Source organism: Fusarium graminearum, chromosome 1 (assembly GCF_000240135.3).
Source record: "Fusarium graminearum PH-1 chromosome 1, whole genome shotgun sequence".
Classification (NCBI taxonomy): Eukaryota; Fungi; Ascomycota; class Sordariomycetes; order Hypocreales; family Nectriaceae; genus Fusarium; species Fusarium graminearum.
The window spans coordinates 3,448,389-3,472,233 of NC_026474.1; the positions used below are offsets into that span (position 1 = coordinate 3,448,389).

Sequence of the window (23,845 nt, forward strand, 5' to 3'; positions counted from 1 at the left end):
TATTCGGATTGGTTGCATGTGATAAAGTGATTGCTCATCTAACTATAGATGGCTTGCCAGCTGGCAATGTAATGGATATTAGAAAGAAGTGGATAATGACGAGGGCACTAACCAATGTGTGGCGGGCTGAATGAGGCCTCTAAAAGTAATTATGCCGAAGGCTGCAGTAGTTTTAATTAAAGTCCCAACGCGCTCACTTTTACCTCTTGGCTGTTGAACCTTGAGCTTCCATGCCACTTTAACTCTTACAACGTACATCTCATCTACAACCGCACCTAGCCACCACGTAACCGAATCTCGCCTATCTAATATCATCATTTATACCGCACATACCCTACACCCGTAGTCTATATAATTCAAGCTTTACGAAGATCGCATCAGAATTGACGCCCAGACCATTTGCGTCGCCGTGCCTACCTCGACGTTCCAAAGCAAAGCAAAAGCAAAGGCCTCAGCTCAGCTCAGCGCAAAAGGGCCTCATAGATCGAATCTTGGACCCGCCTAAAATTGGGAACTCGACCAACGACGTGCGATCCCAGCCACCGCCTGTTTAGTACAACGGGGCCCTCCATGATAGGAAGGAAAGGCCTGGAGGCTGGAGCTTAGGTCCCCATTCTCGTTCCCGTTCCCGAAATCAAAACACCATCAAAACATCATCCTTAAAACCTAATCAAACCTGACTAATTCGCAACGTCGGTAGACCCGTAAAGCCGGCGCAATGCAGCGAGACGATCGCTCTCGGGATTCCGAGGGCTCTGGTTCTCGTCGCCGGTGGTACGAGTCTCGCGATCGCGATCTTACTCCAAGAGCTGGAGATCAGGGAGACTCACACTCACGCTCCTCCTACTCGCGTCAGCAACCGCCATACCAGCAACAACAACAACCTTATTCACCCATGTATCAATCACCAACGCAGCAGCGACAGTATGAACCGCAAAGACAGGATCAATTCCAAATGTACCAACAATCACCACAGCAAAATCCGGCATTACCACAACGACCACAGCAGTATCAGTATCCGTACCAGAACCAGTATCAGCAGCAGCAGCAGCCCTACTACAACGCGCCGCCTCAATCGATGCCTGGTTATAATAGTCCTTACCAGCAGCAGCAGGCCCTGCAACAGCAGAACCCGCAACGACCGCAAACACCTTCGAGTGTCTTTTCATCCTCCAGCGACACATCAACGTCGCTGCTAGATATTTCACGATTCAAGGATACGAAGGAATATGGTGGCCTACTTGGCACATTTTTCAAGGCGCCCTCGGAACGGGTTAAACAGCGTCTCCACCGAAAGAAAAGTAAGAAGCGCCGCGTCCTTTACTTTGGCAACTCTTCCTCCTCCTCTGTGAACTCTGATTTAGCTTATGGAAACGGCTATGTGCGACAACCTAAGAGCCGTACCTTAAGCCCCCGAAGTCAAAGTCGTATTTCTGGCCAGGGTTACGGGTCTGCCGCCGGCGTCGGCCCTGGCCCTAGCCATGGGCGGCGACGTAGCTCTGGAGGGTCTGATCGTGCTGCGCGACTGACCCCCAAGAAGAAAAAGACCGCCGATGAGGAGATAATGGCTCTCGGCCAGCAGCTCTCTAATCTGGCACGTCTGTCCAAGGAGGATGAGCAGCGTCAGGCGCGCAAGGCATCAGGTAAGGGTAAAGGTAAAGCAGCCGCCATGGGACTCGCAGCTGGCGTTGCCGGCGCCGCTATGGCTTCTCAATATGGCAGAGACAAGAATGGCCGCATGATAAACGGCTTGAAGCAGCGTGTCGCATCTTCAGACGACGAGGACGAGTGGGAAGATGCTTCTGGCGACGAAGATGACTCTTCTTCTTCTTCAAGCAGCGATGGTGCTGGTTCAGCTGCCGACTCGGAGCTTGCCTACGGAACCGTTGCAGAGTCTATCAAGCCTGCGCTCGGCGCTGCAGCAGCCGCTGGAAGCGCCGCCGCCGCCGCAGGCATGGCAGACCACCGAAGACAATCTAGTTACGGATATGACTCGTCGCCAGAGCACCGGAGGCATGGAAGCAGGGGCTCCGTTGTTGATCCTCGTCTTTTTGGACCCTACAACTCGCTGCGAGGCTCAATCAACACCCCGTGTGGATTCCGAAATGACGATGAAGCTGTCGCATACCGTCGGGATTCAGGCAATTTCGGAAACGGTACACCAGTCCACATGCGAGATACGTATTCTGATCCTAACCGTTACGATGGAGAGCGGTTCTCAACGCCTATCGCAAAGCAAGATCCTTCAGACCGACCCGCCCCGGTCCCCTTGCAGCAACCGGTTCCTAAAACCCCCGTTTCTTCAAAGGTCTACGATGCTGTGAAGGTTGATGAAGCAAACCGCAGAAACCATCGTCAGCGACGATCTGAACAACCTGAAGAAAAGGACTGGAGTGGAGTCGCCGTCGGTGGTATTGCTGCCGCAGCAGCAGCAGCAGGCGTGGCCATGGCCGCGTCATCGAAGAAGGATAGCCGTGAGTATCGTGATGAGCAGCAGCGTGATCGCGACGATCGGGAGAATCAACGCCGACTTGACCGGGACCGCCAGAGAGCTCTGGAACTTGAACAGCAAAAGCTTAGAGAGCTTGAGCGTCAAAAACTGCGAGCACAGCAAAGGGCGCAAAACCCGGAAAACGAGGCAGACCGACACGAACAACTGGAGAAGGAACGTGCACGAAACATGAAGTGGGAGCGTGAATACCGCGAAATGGAACCCGAGGCTATTATTCCCAATTATAATAATGAGCGAAAATCTTCACGATATTATGATGACGATACCCCCAAGGATAGAAATGACAACAAGGAGAAGAGTAATGTCGATGTAGTGGTTGCCCCGAAACCCGATCAGAACGAGGGGAGACCATTTGGAATCCAGTACGGTCCAGAGTTCCAGCTTGAGCGTGAGCCGACGGTTCAGGTTGGGACCGGCGAGCGCAAGGCTACACGAAATGGTCGCGACCTCCCTCTAGCGACTGGTGCAGGCCATCAGGCTGTGACGGAATCGACCAAGTCTACAAACCAAGATATTGATCCTTTCCAATATCAGGTTTCAGACGACGCTTTTACCATGTCTCAAGGCACTACCCCTGGACGACCCCTTACACCTAATGTAGTTACTGTTGAGCGCGAGCCCAATTTTGACGACTCTCCACCAAGAGATTCGGCTGTCGACGCTCGACTTAGCCGCCGCGACTCCTTCGAGATTCAGCGCATGGTCGAAAACTACCACCGAGAGTCGCAAGGCGCATCGCAACGCCGTGACCCCCGAAATGGCCATGAGTATGAAGAGGAGGAGCACAAGGCTAGGTCGATTCTCGATGAGGCCAAGCATGCCACTATTCCTGTAGCAGCGGCTGCAGTCTCATCCGCAGTAGCAGTTGAAAATGAGCGTTCACAAGAGCGTCGAAAGGCGACTCACTCGGAGGACAGTTCTCGGGACACCTCGCGAAGACGAAAAGATGCTGTCCAGGAGGAGGCAGATCGATACTACCGCGAGACCAATATCGCCCGAAAAATTGCTTCCGATGAGATGCGATCACGCAGCGCCTCACCTGAGCGATCTGTGGTTGATAAGTGGCAAGAGAACAAGAATGAATCGTTCACTATTGTCACACCACCAGCCATGGAGGACAAACACCCAGAGAAGAGCATTTATGAAGGCCCCGATGCAGATGTGAAGATCGACAACAAGATTCATCCTCGAGAAGAACATCAGTACCGCAACCTGGGCAAGAAGTCTTCGCGAAGGGACGTTTCGCGAGAGCGCCCACTTTTGAACTTGATTTACCCTACCCCTGCCGTGAGCCGCCAGCATACACCTGCCCCTGAGGCGCGAAAGGAGCCAGCGGCCGCTGAGGTTGTTGATAAACCTGAAGACTTTAGTATCGGACCTAAGGGTGAGATCATCTCTGTCAGCGAGCCAGTCTCTGCTGCCAAGTCTGTGAGCTGGGGAGAGAATGAAACCAAGCGCTTTGATGCCGACAGCCCCGAGAAGAGTGATAACGACAACTATTTCCCTGCCGAAAAGGCTGTCGAGAAGTCCCGACCCAAGCTGAACAAGGCGAGCCGCTGGGGTATTCTTGCTGCTGCACTGGCTGGTAGCAGTGCTGAGCCACAGAACGAACCTGATGTCGAAGCCGACCCAAAACAAACCGAAATGCCTGGAGGTTACTCATACTCAGACGCAGGAAGCAGCGATATTTCCATTCGACGGGCCGAATTCTACGTTGATGACATGAACAGCTTCCCTCCCGTTGTCGGTACTAAGCCTGCAAGCCCACAGCAAATGCCCGGTCGCTTTGCGGATGACATTGAGTTTGCCGCTACCCTTGCTGCTGGATTGAAAGACACTGGATTCAACCCCGATATCGTCATCGATGATCCGTCCTACAGCCGACGTGACTCTCCCCCAGGAGTCCAAGAAGCAACCGGCGATTCCCATGGCGGATCAAACGGCAACGCCTGGTATAAACGACCTTATGCTGAGGCTGCTCCGGAACCCATTGATGCTCCAAAGCTTCTGCCCGAGCAAGGGTTCGTTGTTGGAGAGGTTGAGACTCCTCAGGAAACGACACCCCTGCCTTACGAGAGTGAGCGTGATATCAGAGCAGATGCACCCAAGCCTGAAGATGTGCCGCTTCCTGACAACCAAACTGAGAGTCCAAAGCCTAGCAAACGAGAACAGCGCAAGCGAGAAAAGTCTGATGTTGTTGTCGTCCAAGACGATGGCAGAATTGAGACTGCCGGGGGCGAATCATCACCCTCTCGTGATGTAGGCGAGGCGGTATGGGAAGACATTTCCCGCAAGAAGAGCAAGAAGGATCGCAAGAAGGATCGGAAGAGTCGTGACTTTGATGATGAGTGGAGTTCAACTGTCTCAGCTCCTGCTCCGTATGAGCCGAGATCTGACTATGACCGGGGCACTTCTCAGGACGAAAACCGCGACCGTGACATTAGTATATCTGACGTTGCTAAGGTGGCTGTGCCTGCTGCCCTTGCCCTGGGTGCCATTGCCTCAGGCTCAAGAGACACACCTTCTCGCGATGTTCGCCCCGATATGAGTGATTCTCCCGAGGAGCCACGCAAACAGCTGAATGATGACTACTACTACGATGGCAACAGATCTCGTGTTTCGGCACCTGCGGAGCCGTCTCATCACCGACATTCGTCCAGAGACGCTGTGTCTCGAGATATCCGATCAGACGATGAGCAGGATTTTTCCAAACACTCAAGAAAACACAAGAAAGATCGCGAGTCGCGAGACGAAGGTAGATACCGGGACTCTTCGACCTTGGACCCCAACGATCGACGATCATCAAGGAGAGAGTCGTCGAGGGATCGTTCGAGGGATCGTTCAAGGCATCGTTCAAGCGACCGCAGATCCAGGGACCATTCAAGAGATCACAGATCTAGAGATCGTTCCAGAGACCGCTCAAGGGACCACCGTTCTAGAGATCACCGCTCAAAAGATCGTTCAAGAGACAGAACAAGAGACAGGTCGAGGGACAGAACCAGAGATAGGTCAAGAGATAGGTCTCATCACAGAAGATCCGATGACGAGGAGATGAGAGCCAAGAAATCGAAGCGCCATCCCTACGGATATGACTCACCCACCCAATCAATGGCGGCCTCTGAAATCTCTGTTGCCAGTTCTAGCAGCAAGAGAAGCAAGAAGTCCAAGCGAAGAAACGGCGCTGGGGACGATTACGATGACTCAAGAGACAGCCCATCACACCGCAAGCGCGAGTCTTACGATGACAGAGATGCAAGTTCTGCTGTCTCGGAGTCGCGTGGACACCGACGAACATCGTCTCGATACGACGATGACGATGCTAAGTCGGTTGCGTCTAGCTCATCCCGTCGTGAGAAGGACTACAAAGAACGCAGAACACCAGAGAAGCGACCAAGCACCAGCGTCCTTTCCGGCCTCTTCAAACCACGCAAGGACAAGAAGGATTCTTTTTTAGGTAATGCCGACACCCTTGGCGCGGGTGTCGGCTTGGCGACAGCAGCAGACATTTATGCCTCTGATGCTCGTCGCTCTAACGCCGCTGATGCCCCATCAGACCGAGTGCCTTCTGCCTCTGGTGATGGGCTACGCCATGTGCGAAGCTTCGAACTGGTTGACCCTGAGGTCATACCGCGCGTTATCAAACCAGCCATCGACCCCCAATATGGCGACCTTCTCCCTCTACCTCCTAGTGAACCTTCTAGCCCAACCTCTTCTGTCTCTGACGAACTACCCCCTCTGCCTGATAGCCGACCCGATACTCCCCCTGAGGAGCGCGGTGTCCGCCGAGAGCCTTGGCCTCAGCAGCGCCGCCGCAGTATTTTTGAGACGCCTATGAAGTCCCCCAGCCGTACCGCTGTTCCCATCGCGCTCCGTCTAGGTAACAGATCAAACCCTGCCTCTCCTGTGAGCTTCAGGGCTTCTCCGGCTAGCTCCCCTATTATCCCGCACTCGGACGCGGTCGTCATGTCAAGACGACAAGCTCGACCTACCTCTTGGGACAACAGCCGTGAATTCATGCCTCTATATCTCCTTGAACAATCACGACACCCCGCACCCACAACAGGATCTGTACTTCCTGCTCTGCCACCCAGTGAGCCCAGCGAGACTTCCGCGAGGAACTCACCCGAATCTGAATTCCTCAAACACAACGATGATTACTTTGGCGAAAACCCTGATTATACTGGGCCTGATCTGCGCGTTGACACTGTTCTCTCTGAGCAGCAAAAGGACTCTGACGCCGAATCGCAGCAGACGACCCCTCGTGCCGAATTCATGCCTATGCTTCCAGAGCCTACACCCTCTGTCGCTTCCAACGAGCCAATCCCTGGCCTGGCAGAGCCTGAACTCCCAGAACCCACGCCTGCTACCGCCCCTGACCCCCCTACACCTTCTCTGGCAACCCCTCTTGAGTCTGGCAGCAGGGATATGGCTGGTGATGAACACTCTGCCCCGCCCCCCTTTGATGCTGCTGCCATTGCCGTTCCTGTCGGCTTGGGCGCCAGTGCTGGTTTAGCTGCTGCTGCCCTTCTTCATGCTAGGAATCGTGCCGACTCACCTGTGGAGAAGACAGATGATCTCACCTCTGCCGATGAGTATTTTTCCGATGCTATTGAAGACCCTTCTGAACAGACTTCACCTAGAGGAGATATTTCCCGACGACTCTCAGCTGCCGTTGACAGAGAGCCTACTTCTGAGTCTGCTGCTAAGTCTCCTTACGAACCTTCTTCCGAAACTACAACTGGGGCTTTCACTACCCCCGTCAACGAGCTCGTTGCTGATGAGGCTTCTGATGTCACATCTCATGCTGAGCTCGCTGCTGAAAGGACAGCAGTCGAACAAGTAGAGGATCAGATCGCTAGGGATATTCCTGATATCACTGATAGTGCGACTGAGCCGTTTACTGTTCCTATCAATGAGCATATGGTTGAAGAGCGTATTCATGCTGAACCTGACGCCGACCCTGCAAACGAGGCGGCCAAAGAGATTGAGGAGCCGGTAGTAAAGGAGGCTGGTGTTGCCGACAAGAGTGCAGCTGAATCTTTTGCCATTCCTGTTGAGGAGCTCGCTACCGAAGAGCCCGCACATGCTGGACCTGATACTGACCTTGTGACTAAAGAGACAATAGCCAATGAGGCAGACAGACAGGCATCCAAGGACATTTTTGATGCTAGCGAAACTGCAGAGGAGACTGTCCCCATTCCTGTCAGTGAGCCTACCATTGAACAGCCTACTATCGAAGAGCCAGCTGTCGAAGAGCCAGCTGTCGAAGAGCCAGCTGTCGAAGAGCCAGCTGTCGAAGAGCCAGCTGTCGAAGAGCCAGCTGTCGAAGAGCCTACGGTTAAAGAGCCTTTGGTTAAAGAGCCAACGGTTGAGGAGCCAGTTGTCAGTGAGCCTACTGTTGAAGAGCCTTTGAATGCGCCATCAAACACAGAGCATTTTGTGGGGGAGGCAAAGGAAGATGCCATTGACAGTTCGACTGCTCTCATCACTGAGCCCACTTCTGAAAAGCCTGCTAATGCCAAGTATGGTGCCGAACCTGTATTCGACGAAGCAAAAGCCAAAGAAATGGAGGAAAAAGCTACCACGGATGCTGCCGCAGCTTTCCAGGCGGCTGAAGCTGAAGCTGCAGCCAAATCTGCCGCCGAAGCTGAGACTGCCGCACAGGCTGAAGCTGCAGCCAAATCTGCCGCCGAAGCTGAGACTGCCGCACAGGCTGAAGCTGAAGAGGTTGCTAAGGAAGAGGAGGAGATGGCTGCTCTCAAGTCTAAGAAGGCCAAGAAGCTCACAAAGGCTGAAAAGACCCGCTTGATGACCTTGATTGCCAACTCAGTCAGACGAGCTAAGGCAAAGGCTGCCGAAACTACCCCTAAGCCAGTCGAGCCAGTCGAGCCAGTCACCAGACCAATCGCAGAGCCTTCTGCGGAGGAGCCTGTAGTCGAGGAGCGTACCGAGACACAGGAGTCCACTGTAGAAGACAGCACCGCGTTAGCCAAGGACACAGTTCCTGAGGCTCTTGACAACCTTCAAGAGCCCGAGTCCACCGAACAAGTCATGGAAACTACTCCTGCTGAAACTATGGCCGAGGAGCCTTCTCGAGATCTCGCAACAGAACCTATTATCAAGGATGTTACTGTAGCCGCTCCTGAATCTTCACCACTGCCAACCGACGAGCCATTCGCTGAGCCTTTGGCAGATGTTCCCGAAACACATGGACCTTCTAATGAGCTAGAGACTCAACAAGCTGACAAGAACATCCTCGATCTTTCCAAGTCCAGCCATGAGCCAGATACTATCCCCCAGCCTGAATTGGTTGTCGAAGATGTCTCGGTCACTGAGCCCATGGTTGAAAACATGAACGAGAAGACGGAGGACCTTCCTCGCGAAGCTGACAATAACTCCATGACACTCACTCCCGATGCTATTGTAGAACCTCAAACGACCCCATCTGTCGACGCCCCTGCCGAAGGTACTGCTGAAGTTGTCGAAGTCGCTGAAGCGAAGCCAGAACAACCTGTGGCTGAGCGTGCAGTGAATGAGATCACCATCGAAGAGTGGGACAAGATGAATGCCAAGGACAGAAAGAACATGAAGAAGAAGCTCAAGAAGCAGGGACTTGAACCGATTATTCAAGACTCATTTGATCTTCCAGCTCCTGCTGATGACTCGGCCAAGGACAACCAGCCCACTCCAAGTGAAGAGACCATTGCGGAGGACAAATCTTCTGTGTCAAAGTCGGTTATGGCTGAAACCGAAACCCTAGGCCCATCTGCACCCGAGCCATCTGACGCCGCCGAAGCTGAGGGCGTTCAAGAGCCTGCTACTGCCCAAGGAGAAGAGCCCATCAACATAACGCTTGAGGAACCGTCTCATTCTACAGAGAAGGATACTTTGCCAGTCAGCAAAGAATTGGTCATTCAGCCAGGAACGGAAAGCACAGTACAGGAGGTGGAAGTCCACACTGAACCTGCAGCACCCGCATCTGAGAACGAGCCTGCACCTGAATCGGCCACCGAGGCCCATACCGTCATGGAGCCTGCACCTGATGCCACCCCATACGAGGACAAGGCCGTCGAGGAGTTGCCTGAGTCTCCATCCAAGAGCAAGAAGAAAAAGAAGAAGAGCAAGGTGCAGCAACCACCGAAGGAGGAACCAACATCTATGGAACCCACAGCTGTTCCGGCTGAGGATACAGCCATAGATGCCTCCCCAACCCCTCAAGCTGAAAAGGCGGCTTTCGATGCTTGGGCTGATCCGGTTGTTTCTATTGAGACCCCCACTGCTGCACCTGTCGATGTACCCGCCGAACAATCCTCGGCTGTTGTGGAGGATCCCCTACAACCTTCTGCGGACTTGCCACAGAACGCCCCTGTTGAACATCCCGTTGACGCAGATGCCTTTGATGCCTGGGCTCAGCCAGATACTGTTGCGAATACCGATGTTATTGAGCAAGAGCAGGATAAGCCTGCTGAGATTGCTGAATCACTTCCCGAACAGCCCAACGAGTCAATGCAGGGCGAAGATTCCGTTTCTTCCAAGTCAAAAAAGAAGAAACCGAAGAAGAAGAAGGGCAACAACACAGATGGCGAGCCAGTAACTGAGACTCAGGATGGCAATTTGCAAGATAAATCTCCTGACGCACCCGAGAAGACAACATATGATTTGACCGAACCACCCGCCCTGGTAGCCGATAGAAAGACTGATATCATCGATGACACCCCGGCCGACGAAGCTACACCATCGAAACCTGTTGTGTCAATACCCAAGCAGGATGGTGGTAAGCCTGTCGAGAGTGTCAACAAATCATATGTTGACAAACCAATGCTCGCTGCACCAGTACCTAACACCCGAGAGCCTGATGATCTAGATGACGCCCCCTACTCTCCCTCTTCTGGCAATCAATCCCCCTCCACCAATGATCGAAAAGGTTACTTTCCTTCTGCCCTTCGCGCACTCCCCGGTGCTGCAGGAATATCGGCCTTTAAGAGAATGTGGGGATTCCAGGATCAAGCGAGAGCGCAGAACCGCATGCGTCAAGCTCAACCTGATGCTGCCAAGCCCAGCAGTGAGAGCCAGCCTGACCCTGTAAGCGCTGAGACATCAGAGGTCACCGAGGCAAAGCCTGATGTTCCCATCACCGAAGTGGTTAGTGACAAGACTGCTGTTAACAAGCCCCTGACTTCGTCTGATTCTCATATGTCCGAGCCTCTTTTCTCTCAAGGGGATGCGCCTGTAGAGGAATCGCAAGCAACGAATAGTGAAGTGGAGCCTTCGCAGGGTGATGAACCGCAGAATGTCGCTACACATGTGAACGACGACGTTCCTGACAACAATGATGCACCTACAGCTATTGAACAGCCTGTGGCGGAGACAGAGGATGGCCCAGCCGAATCAGCTGAATTCACACCTGAGACAGTTCGCAAGATCCCTACTGGAGTAATTGAAAGCGAGGGTGTGAAATCCGTCGAAAACCCATCGATGGAGAGAATACCCGACGTAGCGCAAGCTATTGAGGGCAAACCTGATGAGACTGCCGAGGATAAGCCTGCGGAGATGACAAAGGACGATAACGCGAACCCTACAGAATTAGTACCAGATGATACGATAGAGGTTACCGAAGTCAAGCCTGAACTAGCTACCGAAGAGGAGCCAAACAAGCCCGTTGAGGCCGAGAACACAAAGACTGCCGAGGAAACTGTCACAGGAAACATTGATGACGTGTCTGGTTCTAAGAAGAAGGCAAAGAAGAACAAAAAGAAGAGGAAGAGCCAAGCCGGCCAGGACGAGACTCTAGAGCACGAGACAAATGATTCGGTTCAACAAGACCAAGTGATTGAGGAAACACCCGTGGAGGAAGTCACACATGTGTCGAATGAGGCGGACAACCAGGCCTCGTTCTCGGAACCACTGGTAGAAGCCTCTCACGACATCCCAGAGGAACTCAGTGTAACAGAGCCTGGAGCAAAGCCAGACAACACAACTCAAGTCGAAATTGTTGACGATCAACCTGAAATCAAGCCAGAGATCGAGAAATCAATTGAGCCAGAGGTTTTGGACCAAGTGCCAACCGACGACAAACCACTTGAGGGTGAGACAAAAGAAGAGGCCAAAATAGACAACGAGCCAACTCAAGTGCGATCTGAAGAAGAGCTGCACATGAATGAAAAACCTGAAGATACACCCGAGGCCCGGCCTGACGACAACTCAGAAGACAAGCTCCAGAGCGGCGATAAATTACCTGAAGCCGGGATCGACCAGCCACAGACTGATGGCAAGTTGGTGGAGCCTGAAAATCAAGAGTCTCACCAGACCAACCATGACGCTGCCCAAGCTGAAGACATACCCACCGATCCCGAGGTTCAGTTGTCACCGCAAGTGGATGACAAGCCTCAGGCTGAAACAGAGGAATCGCAGCAGATGGACGGCAGACCCCTCGAATCAGATGTACAAGAGACATTGCAAACTGATGAAAAGTCGGTCAAAGATGAGATCAAGGAGCCAGATTCCGATGTTAAATTGCCCCAAGTCGAGACCCCCAAGGAAGACGACAAACCAATTCAGCCCGGAGTCGCGGAACGAGCGCAGACTGACGACAAACCCACGCAAGCTGATAGCATCGACGACAAAACAATTGGTTCTGAAGAAAAATATCCCTCCTCCAGCGAGAAGCAGGTGGATACAACAGTATCTGAGGAACAAACCCAAGCTAGCCGGGATGTTGTCGCCATGCCCTCTGTAGATAACGTTTCTCCGATGCCACGGAAAGCCGGGTCACCAAAAGCTGGGTCACCAAAAGCCGGGTCAGTTGCAATGAAAATCAAAGAAGCAGAGAGCAAAGCTTTGCGCCAAGCAGAGGACGCTGAGACAGCAAAAGACAATGCGGAGATCGAAGCATTGCTCGAGAAGCAATCGCGCAGAGGAGGCCGTCTCCTCAAGAAAGATCAAAAACGCCTTACCGCCCTTGAGGATAGCGTAGCTCGAAGGGCAGAGGCACGAGCTGCCCGTGAAGCTACGCCGCCAGCTGCTCAGGAGCCTGCCGATTCCCTTGCTGCCGATGCCAATGTCCAGAACCCTGCCGAAATGGACGCCAAACCAGCTCAGCCAAAGGAAACTCGTGACATAGATATTCCTCAAGATACGGCTCCAGTTACTGAGGCGACTGCAGCCGCTGAGAATCAATCTGGCGAAGCCCAGCCAACAGAAACATTGGGCGAAGCTGAAACAGTGGGGGCGGGTTCATTGAACGAGGCCACAGAAACTCTGACAGATTCACCATCGGAGGACAAGCCTACGGATGACCAGGTTGCCGCTGATACGGCCCCAGCTGCAGAGCCCCAAGTGGAAACATCAGTCGACAACGAGGTAACAGAGCCAGCAAGCAAGAAGCCCAAGAAAAAGAAGAAGAGAAAATCAGTATCCTTTTCAGAGAACGGGGAGTCGCAGGATCCAACAGAAAACACTGATACGCGCACATCGGCGCCTAAATCCGAACAGCTTGATCAAAGTGCTGCCAACACTGAGGATACTCCTGCACACGCGGAACTTGCTCCTGAAGAGGCTCCTGCCACTCAAGATATACCTGAAGTCCCAGCCTCTGAGGATACAGCTACAGATGTGCCGTCATCTGCTGCAAAAGAAACCGAAGCGTCTTCATTGACTAACCCCGAAAATCCTTCGGCTGAGAACGCCACTGCCGAGAGCCAGGCTGAGGGACCTTCGGATGCTACCTTGGACAAGGTTGAATCAGAGCCTGCCTCCGAGAAGAAGAGCAAGAAGAAAAAGAAAAAGAAGAAGGACACATCTACAGATGAACCAGAAAAGCAACCTGACACCGAGTCCCCAACTCAGACGACTTCTGAATCCATATCTAAGGCTTCTGAGGATGCCAAAGATGTTGAACAAGAAGCATCTTCCGGTACAACTAACCTAGCAGAGCCAGTCGAGGGTGAGACTGCAGAAGCATCTCCTCTTCCACTGGGATCTGAAACAGCGAACATGGCTCCTGAGATTCTCCCGACAGACGATGAGCAGGCACAGCCAGCTGATAGCGAGAAGCCTGGGGAGGTCTCTCCTAGCCAGGAACTAGCATCGGCCACCGAGGCTACTGAAGTACCAGATGCTGTTGTTTCCGAGCAACCCCCTACCGAGCAACCTCTACCGAACGTCGACGAACCCGATTCCCCTGCAAAGCTGTCCAAGAAGGATAAGAAGAAAAAGAAGAAGGCAGATAAGAAGAAGGCAGCACTTGAAGAAGAATCCAAGGAGCCTGAGCCCGAGCCTACTGCATCTTCCGAAAAGGGTGAAGCTGAAGTTGAACTCGAAACAACCGAGCGCTCGGTCGAAGATCCCAAAGTTACGCGTGACGAGATGTCCAAGGAGACCGACTCCAAAGAAACTCCCAAGGCAGATATAATTTTGGAGGGCGAGGATATCACACCAGCCAACGAAGCCAAAGTGCCACATACCGGTAATTCCGGAGAACTTCCTAGTGAAGAACCAGCTAGTCCTGAAGACGAGCGGGGTGGGTTTAGCCTCAGTCAATCCCAGACCGACCAAAAGAACAAGGCTAAAGACAGCGATTTTGAATCCGTACAGGACCTCAAGACCAATCATCCAGCACAGCCGGAGACAATCATGGATCCGGTAAGGCAGGGCGTAACCACCGCCGTCGTGGATGAGGCTCAGAGCCAAGGATTTTCTGAAGGCACACAACGACAGGAGGATAAGACTGAAACTGTTCATCTTGATCCCCCCGTTGAGCCTGAAACAAAGCTGGAGTCGGGTCTGGGATTGGAATTGGGAAAGGAGAAGACGGAAGATGACGAGGAGTTTGCTGGCCTGTCGAAGAAACAAATCAAGAAGTTGAAGAAAGCTCGAGCTCTGGTTGCCCCGGAATCTTCAGTTGAAGCAGAGATGCCAAAGGAAAGTGGAATCTCACTAGACGAGGCAGCGGAACCTGCGAATGAAGCTGGTACAGAGTCTGAGTCAACCCCTCAAACTTGTGCCGAATCTGCGGCTGAAACCACCACCGGGGCAGAGCAAGAGCTTGGTTACGAGACCATGAATGATCCACTCCCTGACATTGAGGAGACTGTACCTATAATTGAGCCTGATTTTGAAGCTGAACCCGAGTCCAAAACTGAGATTCAACCTTTGGACAATACCGATATTCAACCTGCGACAGGGGGAGCTGATGCCGAGCCCAAACTTGATGCCGACTTGCAAACAAGACAACCCCAGTCTGATGGACAGACAACTTCCGAACAGGATATCATTGTTCCTGCGCCGGATGTTGATTCTGGAGACAATTTAACTGATGTTCCTGACAAGAGTTCAAGTACTAACCCTCCCGTTGAGCATCAAGTTGTGAAGGAGCCAGATTCCTCTCGCGTAGAGGAAGCAGCTGAGCCACTACAGATACTTGGTGAATCCGTCGAGACAACTCAAGATTCGCGCTCGCACATTGAGGCGCAAGCAGGGCCTATCGCCTCAGCAAAGCCTGAACAGCCTGAAGTGGCCACCGAAGACATCCCCTCCTCATCGTCAAACATGACAGAGAAGAGTGCGGAGGTACCAACTCCTGTGGAAGCGGAACCTTCAGAGTCAGTCGAGATCAACCAGCCACTTGAGGAGACACTGGCCAATATTCCCGCTGAAAGCGTGGATGAAAACACTCCTGAACAGGCGGTGCAAGATCCCCAAGAGCCTATCCTGCAGCCACCTGAAGACCCTACACAGTCGTCTGAACCAGAAACTGTTGAGTCAGAAGCCATTTCTGAGCCTGCTGCACCAGTTGAAACTACACCAGAGCGTGACACTCAAACACCGTCTACTGATTTTGCAACGGGATCTACGGAGCAGACGCCTCTAGACCTACTGCCATCGTCAAACCTTCCCCTTCCTACGCCAATCCTACCCGAAAACCCCAGTAGTCCCCAACTTGTGAGTGAAACTGCCGGGCCTGAATCAGTGGGACAAGACCTTTCTGTCACTATCGAGGAAACGGACCCTCTGTCTGTTGCTCCCAATGTTCTCGAGAGCGACGACACTCTAATTCCTGATGCTCAGACTATACCTATGCCAGAGGAGGAGGGGAAGTCAGTGGAAAGCAATGTTGAGCAGCAATTGGAGGAACTCTCGCAGCCTACCGTTGGAGGTAGTCTCATGGTCCCTGCGGACTTGCCTCTAGAGGAAAAGCCAATTGAGGAAACTGCTACTTCGTCGTATCCTACCACTGAGGCCATTCCCATTCCAGAGCCAGAGGAAGACCCAGCAAGAGACACTGAAGCCAACCAAGACATTGCAAACGAGACCACTAATGACGAGGCAAGGGCGGAACTAGTCGAGCTGACAAAGGATAAGCCGACCACACCTGTACTCGAAAACCAACAACAGTTGGTTTCTGATGTCCATTCTCTTGAGAGTTCTACGTCGCAGAGCGATCCGCAAGTGACCGACGATAAATCCAGTGAGAAGGTCCAACTCCCCAAAGAGGATGCAGAAAAGGAGGGGTTTGAGGACAGCGCACCAAGTGAGACAAACGTTCAGGAGACACCAGAGGCGACCTGGGATAATGTTCTCCCACAAGTAGAATCCACGACAGAGGATATTATCCCCGATACCACTGCGCTGCCAGATTCCTTGCCGGATCCACCAACCGAGTTGATGGACACCTTTAATACCAATGAGCCTGAAAAGCCGGAACGTGGTGAGAATGAGTTTACAGCCGAGGACTGGCAATCTCTCGCTGCCAAGGAGAAAAAGAACATTAAGAAAAAGCTGAAAAGGAAGGGCCTTGACCTAATCATTCAGGATTCTTTCAAACCTATAACTCCTGGTAGCGAGGTGGTGCTTGAAGCTGGCACTGAATTAGAGCCTGTCGCCACTCAACCAGAAGACCTCATCACTGGACTTACTGAAGTCGAAGCGCAGACTGAGCAAAACCAGGAAGAATCCCCAAACAAGACATCTGATAAGCTTTCTTCCAGCCCAAATGACAACAATGTTGTTGTTGACACACAGGACGATCTCAACGACGTGACAAAGGAGCAGGCTAAACCCACAAGCCAAGCCACACCTGTTGAAACGAACATCTCCACTGAGTCACCATCTTCGCAAGAGACGCCCCCGCCCGCTGAAGTCAAGTCAGACGAGCAACACAATGTGAAGGATGATGTGGCTTCCCCTCCAGAGGCCGAAGATAAGGAGATGGCGGAACTCGAAGGCAAACCCGAGACTCAAGTGCCAGCAATGGAAGTGCCAGCAGTCGAAGCTCCAAACGAATCTGAAATGCCGTCATTGCTTGAAGAAAGCCAGCGTGGATCTGAATCACAAGAAGAAGTCCCAATTCCTTCGCCGGCCAAAAATGACACCAGTCGAGAAACCGAAACCGAAATTGCACCCGTTGAGCCGATTAGGGAAACAGAGCCCGAACCATCAACATCGCATGAACTGGATCACCGAGTGACAACACCCCAGCCTACGAGTGAAGTCCTAGAGGCTCATGATCTGGAACTACCGTCTTCAAATCCAGTCACAGAAACCGAAGGAGTACCAGAAACTCACAAAGATATGGTTATTGGCTCGGGCCCCGAGGAGTCCTCAGCGCCCGTCGATCAGACGTCTCTTGTCCAGGAGACCTTTGTGGTTGAAGAGTCATCAGACGTCTCGCCGAAGAAGAGTAAAAAGAAGAGGAAGAGTCGTAAATCTGACCTTAGCGAAACCGAAACTCAAGCCCCTAGCAGCAACGAGACAAAAAATGCAGTCAGTGATGATGTGCCACAAGAAACCCGCCGGTCCGTGGAGGATACGCAGGACCATGGAAGGAACGACAAATGTCAGGATCAACCAGACAGTATCATGACTAGCCAACCAGCAAATGAGATGCCATCATCTGTAGAGCAGCCATCAGTCAACACCGATTATCCAACTCTCGACACACGAGAGACTTTGGAGAAAAGCGAGAACCAGAAAGAAAACCAAGAAGTTTCCCACATCATCGACGACAATAACGCTCCAATGCCTACCGACCTGTCTCCAACATCCAGAGATATAGAACAAGCGCAGCCCACACAGCTCCAACCGGAACAGACTGTTACTGAAAAAAGAGAACCAACATCAGATACCACAGGAGAAGGCCGCGAGAACACAGCCTCTCTGCCCGATGCACATGCTGAAGGAAGATCAGTTGAGACTGAGAGAGATGTGAACGTTGTGCTTTCTGAAGGCAAAAAGAAGACGAAGAAGGCCAAGAAAAACTCTGGCGCTGCTGGCACCGAACTCGCCGATTCAAACAACGGTCACCCAAGCTTGGAGCCTGTCCAGAGATTCGACGAGCAGCAAGACAAACCGAGTTCCGCGGATATACCAACGGTCGGACGCTCTAGTCAGCAAATACAAGACGAACCTGTCAAACCTGATGAGGAAAACTTCCCAAGGAACATCTTAGAGAAACCCACCTCAGGACTGCCAACTCCCACGCCAAAAACCACATTTGAAGACATTGTAAAGCAGAAACCCGGCGATGAAGTTGCTGAACCCATCAAGTCGCCTGGTCGATCAAGTAAAGGCAAGACTACAACACAGCCAGAGGGCATTGCTAGCTCGATCTTCTCCATGGCCAGTTCGTTCTTCTCCCAGAAGGACAAGAAGAAGAAGCGAAAAGGCGAGCCCACCGGAACACCTGGATCAGGAACAGCATCACCAATTGAACAAACTCAAGAAACCCAGCACAGGACATCACAGTCTCCCAAAAGCCAAGCCCGCTCGAGCCCAAGCGATGCCTTAGTTGAGCATATCCAGCCAGTCGAAGAGAAAACAACTGTCAATACGCCTGAATCTCCGAAACAGCTCGATCAAATCACTCGTATAGTTAACGAAACTCCTGGTGCTGTCGAGGATGACTCGAAGGTAGGGCAAGCAGTGGATACGGTTACGACAAAGGGCTCATCTGGAAAGCTATCAAAGAAGGACAAGAAAACCAAAAAGAAGGAGCAGAAGCGAGCCGAGGATGAAGCCAAACAGACAAGAGAGGCCCCGAATGTCGCGCCCTCTTACCCAATAGCTCCCGACCAACTCGTACAGAGCAACCCTGATATCGATCAACCTGCTCAGGCTACAGAGTCACTCGAGTCTTCTACTTTGCCACAAAAACCCGAGGTTTCTATACAGCCATCACCCGATCTGCCCCAGAGTGGTGACTTCCCCCAACTTGGAGGGGAAGAAACTAGTCTGCAAGGCCAAAAGTCAAGGATGAACGAACAGGACATTGAGCAACCCGAGCATAGCTCCCTGATCGGCTCCACAACCAAAGGTGATGCAAAGCCCGAAAACGAAGACGTTCAGGCGTCGCCTGCTGTCAAGCAACCTCAGTCTATCATTGAAGAGCCCTTGACAGACCCTGTGCCCAGCAAAATGCTAGAAAGCGGGCGGGATGCTGCCACGGACTTTGATAACTCTACTCAAGCTAGGGACTTGACCATGGTGACTGAGCCTCCTCTGGCGAGTCCTGTTGATGAGCCCATGACCCAACCTACAGTGCCATTTGTCCCTGAAGGCCAATCCTCGGGCTCTTCTCCTGTCAATACCGTCAATCCCCAGTCACCTTCTGCTATACCCACAAAGGTAGAAGGTATTGACGCTAGTTCAGATTCGAAGCTGTTGAAGAAGGAAAAGAAAAAGGCGAAGCTAGCTTTGGAAAAGGAAGTTGCAAATGAGCCTAAGGCCCCTGACGCACCAGATACTGAGTCTTCTCGGGCCAGCAAGCCAATAGAACCAGACGCACGAGGTATTCAACGCCCATCAACGCCAGACAACACACGGAAATTGAAGGAAACAGCTGCCATTGAAGCGAACGACCAAGATGTTGAGGGCGAGATCAGCCCGGATGCAGCAACAAGTTCCAAGAAAGGCAATGAGACTGAGCGTGAAACTGGAATCGAAAACGCCATCACCACTCCAGTCAACAGAAAGCTTAGTGCTCCACCTGTAGCGGAACCATCGCAGCTTGTAACAGTCCCAGTCCAAGGCAAGACCACAGTTGAACCTGATCCAGCAACAATCGTCGAGCCTTATGAGAAAGCAATTTTGCCTAGGCCAGCATCAGACATCCTCACATCTGGACCAGACGCCTTAACAGAGTCCCCAATGACAGCTGCTCCTGTCGCGATACCTCAAGAGCCTGATATGATCATACCCGAGGAGAACCTCCAAACGCTTCCCCTGTCTCCTCAGAATAAGCATATGAGTGCGGAAGACCGATCGACGAAACCTGCTTTAGCCCCTTCACCGAGTTTCAAAAACGACACAACTCTAAGCGCTCGATTGGGGTTTAATAGGCCCACTGCGAGTACGAAAGAGAAGAAGAAGAAGCGCCGGAAGAGCTCAGAGCAGACAATGTCGTCCCCAGAGCCTGTTCCCGTTAGTTCGCCAGGTGCCTTGACTGAGACAGATAAACGATCAGCGAAGACTCAAAAGGGTGTTGGAGATAGCACAGCTGCTGCGGGTGATAAACGACCAAACAAGCTCGAAACGTCTATTTTTGCTAGAGTTACGGCAGCTGCAGCCGCTGCATGGGGTACTAAAAAGGCTGGTGACAAGACCACGAAGGAACAGACGCAGGATGAGCAAAAGGATGGAGAAGAAAGATTAGGAGAGAGGGAGAGTACCCAAGACGAGCTTGGTGAGCGAGCTTCAACTGATGGAAAAACGACAACCGAGGCCAACTCGCACGACATCAAGTCCCCAACTATAGACACCGCCAAAGACGCCCACCAAAATACATCGGTGTCTCGTGAAGTACAAGAAGTCGATATGGATAGGAAGACAGACGAGACCGCGATGGTCGGTAATGAATCCAAGGACAAGGAAAGAGAAACTACTGGAAATGCGACAGACAAGACCAAGACCCCCGAGAAAAGGTTGAAATCGTCAAAAGGCACTGAGAGTGCCAGGCAATCACCAGCCGAACCTAAGCAGCCAGAACGACAAGATGAATTGGCTAGCCCACACGGGCTGACCAGAGACGCCCCTGCCAGGTTCGAACAAGAGGATAAGAAATTACAAAGATCGCGGCCGGACGACTTGGACGACGTGGAGAGTCCCGTTCTCGGTCGCGGCGATTCACAATTGTCAAGAGGGTCGTCGCAGAAGCTATTACGCCGTGACTCTGGCGTAGATGAGCCTCAAGGTGGTCTGCTACGAGAAGACAGCACTACAATCGCGCCTATGCCGGTCATGGAATCCGACATCAGTGATATTCTGAGGTCGCCAAGCAGACTTTTAGAGCCGGTCCTCGAGGTTCCTGAGGCGGAAACGGAACCAACCAGGGGGACATACTCACCACCACCTCAAGTCAGACGAAACAGTGGCCCTGCGGGTGACGCATCGAGTTTTCAGAGACGGAGTAGGCGTCTGAGTGAAGAATCCAGGCGTGATAGTGTCACAGGAGAGAGGCCAACTTTGAGACGAAACAAACACCGCAGTCCAGAATCGTTTCGCGACAGCGGAATAGAGACCGATGGCTGGGAGCATCCACAGCCAAATTTGGATCGTACGGTCATGCAAACTCCCGAGCCAAAAACCGAGCGAAGACTTCGTCGCTCTCCTCGAGGCGGCACGCCAGTATTCCGAGAGCCCACTATACCAAGTCCAACCCCAGAGCCTGAGAAGAAGAAACAATACGGAATCCTTACACCGGTAGGCGCTACCGTTGCAGCGGGTGCGGGTGCGGGTCTAGCGTCAACGCTATCTAGATCTGGGCCGGAACCTTCAACATCGACATCGACTCCCACTCGAACGCCCACTCCAAATTTCAATTCCAATCCAAACTCAAACTCTAACCCTGCAGCGTCATATGCTGGACAAAGAAGCTTTTCCGACAATGCAAGTCCTGTTCGGCGATCGACTCCTCGCCTTGAAAGCGCAGCACGTCGGGCTGTCTCTAACACGAGTCTCTCGCGTCGTCGAACCCCAGAGCCGCTTCATTCAAGGCCTGAGAGTCCAGGCACCAACCGGTCGTCAGGCACCCCCACTCCACCGCTACGCCGCGCCGATAAGCGAATGAGCGGTGATCTGCGGTCTATACGTCAACAAAACAACACCGCTACCGCTACCGCAACAGCGCCTGTCAGCTCCACGCCCGTCGCAAATGAGGGTCGTGCCCGTGCCACCAAGGACATGGCCGACATCTACGTAAGTTAACAACTACAACAACACCATAATATGTATAGTCTTGCCAGTACTTACACTACGCAGGATGGATTCGGTGAGGGGCGCATCGGCTCGCCTCGATCGCCTACCCGGCCTCACAGCATGCGTCGCCGACAGAGCATGCAGGTCCTCGAACTCGAGAATAGGGTTGAGCAGCTAATGGCCGAGAACCGAATGCTCACAGATGCCCGTGCTATGGCTGAGACAAGTTTGAGCCAACGCGCTGCCAACAGTCTCGCCGAGCGTGACGCCGAGATCGATACCCTTAAGCAATCGTTACAGTTCCTCCAGAACGAAGTTTCTCGGCTTAGCGAAGTTAACGACGGTCTTGCCAGCGCCAATACTGAGCTCGCCAATAAAGACACTGGTCGTGTAGCCGACCTCGAGAGCCGCAACGCGATTGTCGCGCGTGAATTGGAAGAGGCCCGTCGCTCCAAAGGAACCACTGAGCAGTCCCTTGAAGAGAAGGACGCTGAGATTGCCGATCTTCGAGCCCAACTCGACTCCGCCAAAGAAAAGATTCGCGAGTTGCAACGCCAAATCCTTGAGGCCAAGGCCCATGACGCCCACTTCCTCAACATTCGTGACGAGGATCACTTTGATCACCGCTGCCAACAACTTTGCTCCCATGTTCAACAGTGGGTGCTGCGTTTCTCTAAATTCTCAGATATGCGCGCTTGTCGCTTGACAAATGAGATCAATGACGAGAAAACAATCGACCGACTCGACAATGCCGTACTTGATGGCTCTGACGTCGATGTTTACCTTCGGGATCGTGTAAAGCGACGTGATATCTTCATGTCCATGACCATGAACATGATCTGGGAATTCGTCTTCACCCGCTACCTGTTCGGTATGGATAGAGAGCAGAGACAGAAGCTCAAGTCGTTGGAGAAATTACTGACTGAGGTCGGTCCCCCCGAAGCGGTACGTCAATGGCGTGCCGTCACTTTAACACTGCTGGCGAAGCGCGAAAGCTTCAAACGCCAGCGCGACCTGGATACAGAGGCCGTTGTCCAGGCCATCTTCCAGACGCTATGCAAGATCCTTCCACCGCCGACAAACCTGGAGGATCAAATTCAATCTCAGCTACGACGCGTCATGAGAGAGGCCGTTGGTCTCTCGATCGAGATGCGTACGCAAAAAGCTGAATACATGATGCTGCCGCCTCTGCGACCCGAGTACGATGCAGACGGCGAGCTTACCGCCACAGTCCAATTCAACGCATCAATGATGAACGAGCGAAGCGGTAGCATCACCACATCGAATGAAGATCTTGAGGCTCAAGGCGCAATTGTCAGGGTCGTCTTGTTCCCACTTGTCGTCAAGAAAGGAGACGACAATGGCAAGGGCGATGAAGAAATCGTTGTGTGCCCAGCCCAAGTTCTGGTCCCTCGCTCCAGGATGTTTCCTGGTGCGAGTGACGGCGGAAGTACCTCTATTGGCGCACGAAGTCATATTAGCCTTGTGACTGAGACGATGGGCCAAACTGAGGTTGACTATTAGATAGAGCATGAGGATATGGGAAGATACCAATGGGAAAGGGATACAGGGTGTTTTTGTTATTTGGTATTTGGTATTTCAGGGATAAATGCATCTACAGCGAGGCTTTCCTTTATATTTTTGTTTTGTTTTTGTTTTCATGAGCTGTTCTTAAGCGGAGGGAAAGGGATCTAACGACATCATTTCTTTATTATTTTTTGTTTTGGGATACACCACATCACATTGCGTTATCTGCCTGTTATGACGAATTGGTTTTCTTTTGTCTGTTATGTATGAGTTATGTTTTTCTTCCCTTACCTAATGACATGTGATGTCTTGATGCTAGGAAAATCACTGTATTTGTTATATTTCCATGGAACTTAGATCCTTTGTAATGACACTTGGAACGATGTTTTCATATGAAGTTTTTGAGTACACCTCGGACATATATCTTTAATTTTATTTTAAAGTTTTTATTGCCAGCGAAATCGCGTATCAGCTAATTGTGTTTCTATTGAGCATCGTTTGGCTTTGTAACTTTTGATTTTGTTCTATATTATCATAATTCGTCCTTATGCCATCTGGCATCAGACCGCCAAGACCATCCATTCCCTGATGGTGGCTGAATGCCGTTCTTATATCTAT

At 52.1% G+C, this 23,845-nt stretch overlaps 1 protein-coding gene across 1 annotated transcript; it reads left to right on the forward strand.

Annotated features, from left to right (window-relative positions):
* Positions 1–718: 718 nt before the first annotated feature.
* On the forward strand, positions 719–23,224 carry FGSG_01049 (uncharacterized protein; the record flags this gene model as incomplete). The annotated part of the gene is made up of 3 exons (XM_011318504.1): positions 719–10,286; positions 10,377–21,700; positions 21,764–23,224. The coding sequence occupies 3 exons, from the start codon at positions 719–721 to the stop codon at positions 23,222–23,224; spliced, it is 22,353 nt and encodes a 7,450-aa protein (XP_011316806.1).
* Positions 23,225–23,845: the final 621 nt, after the last annotated feature.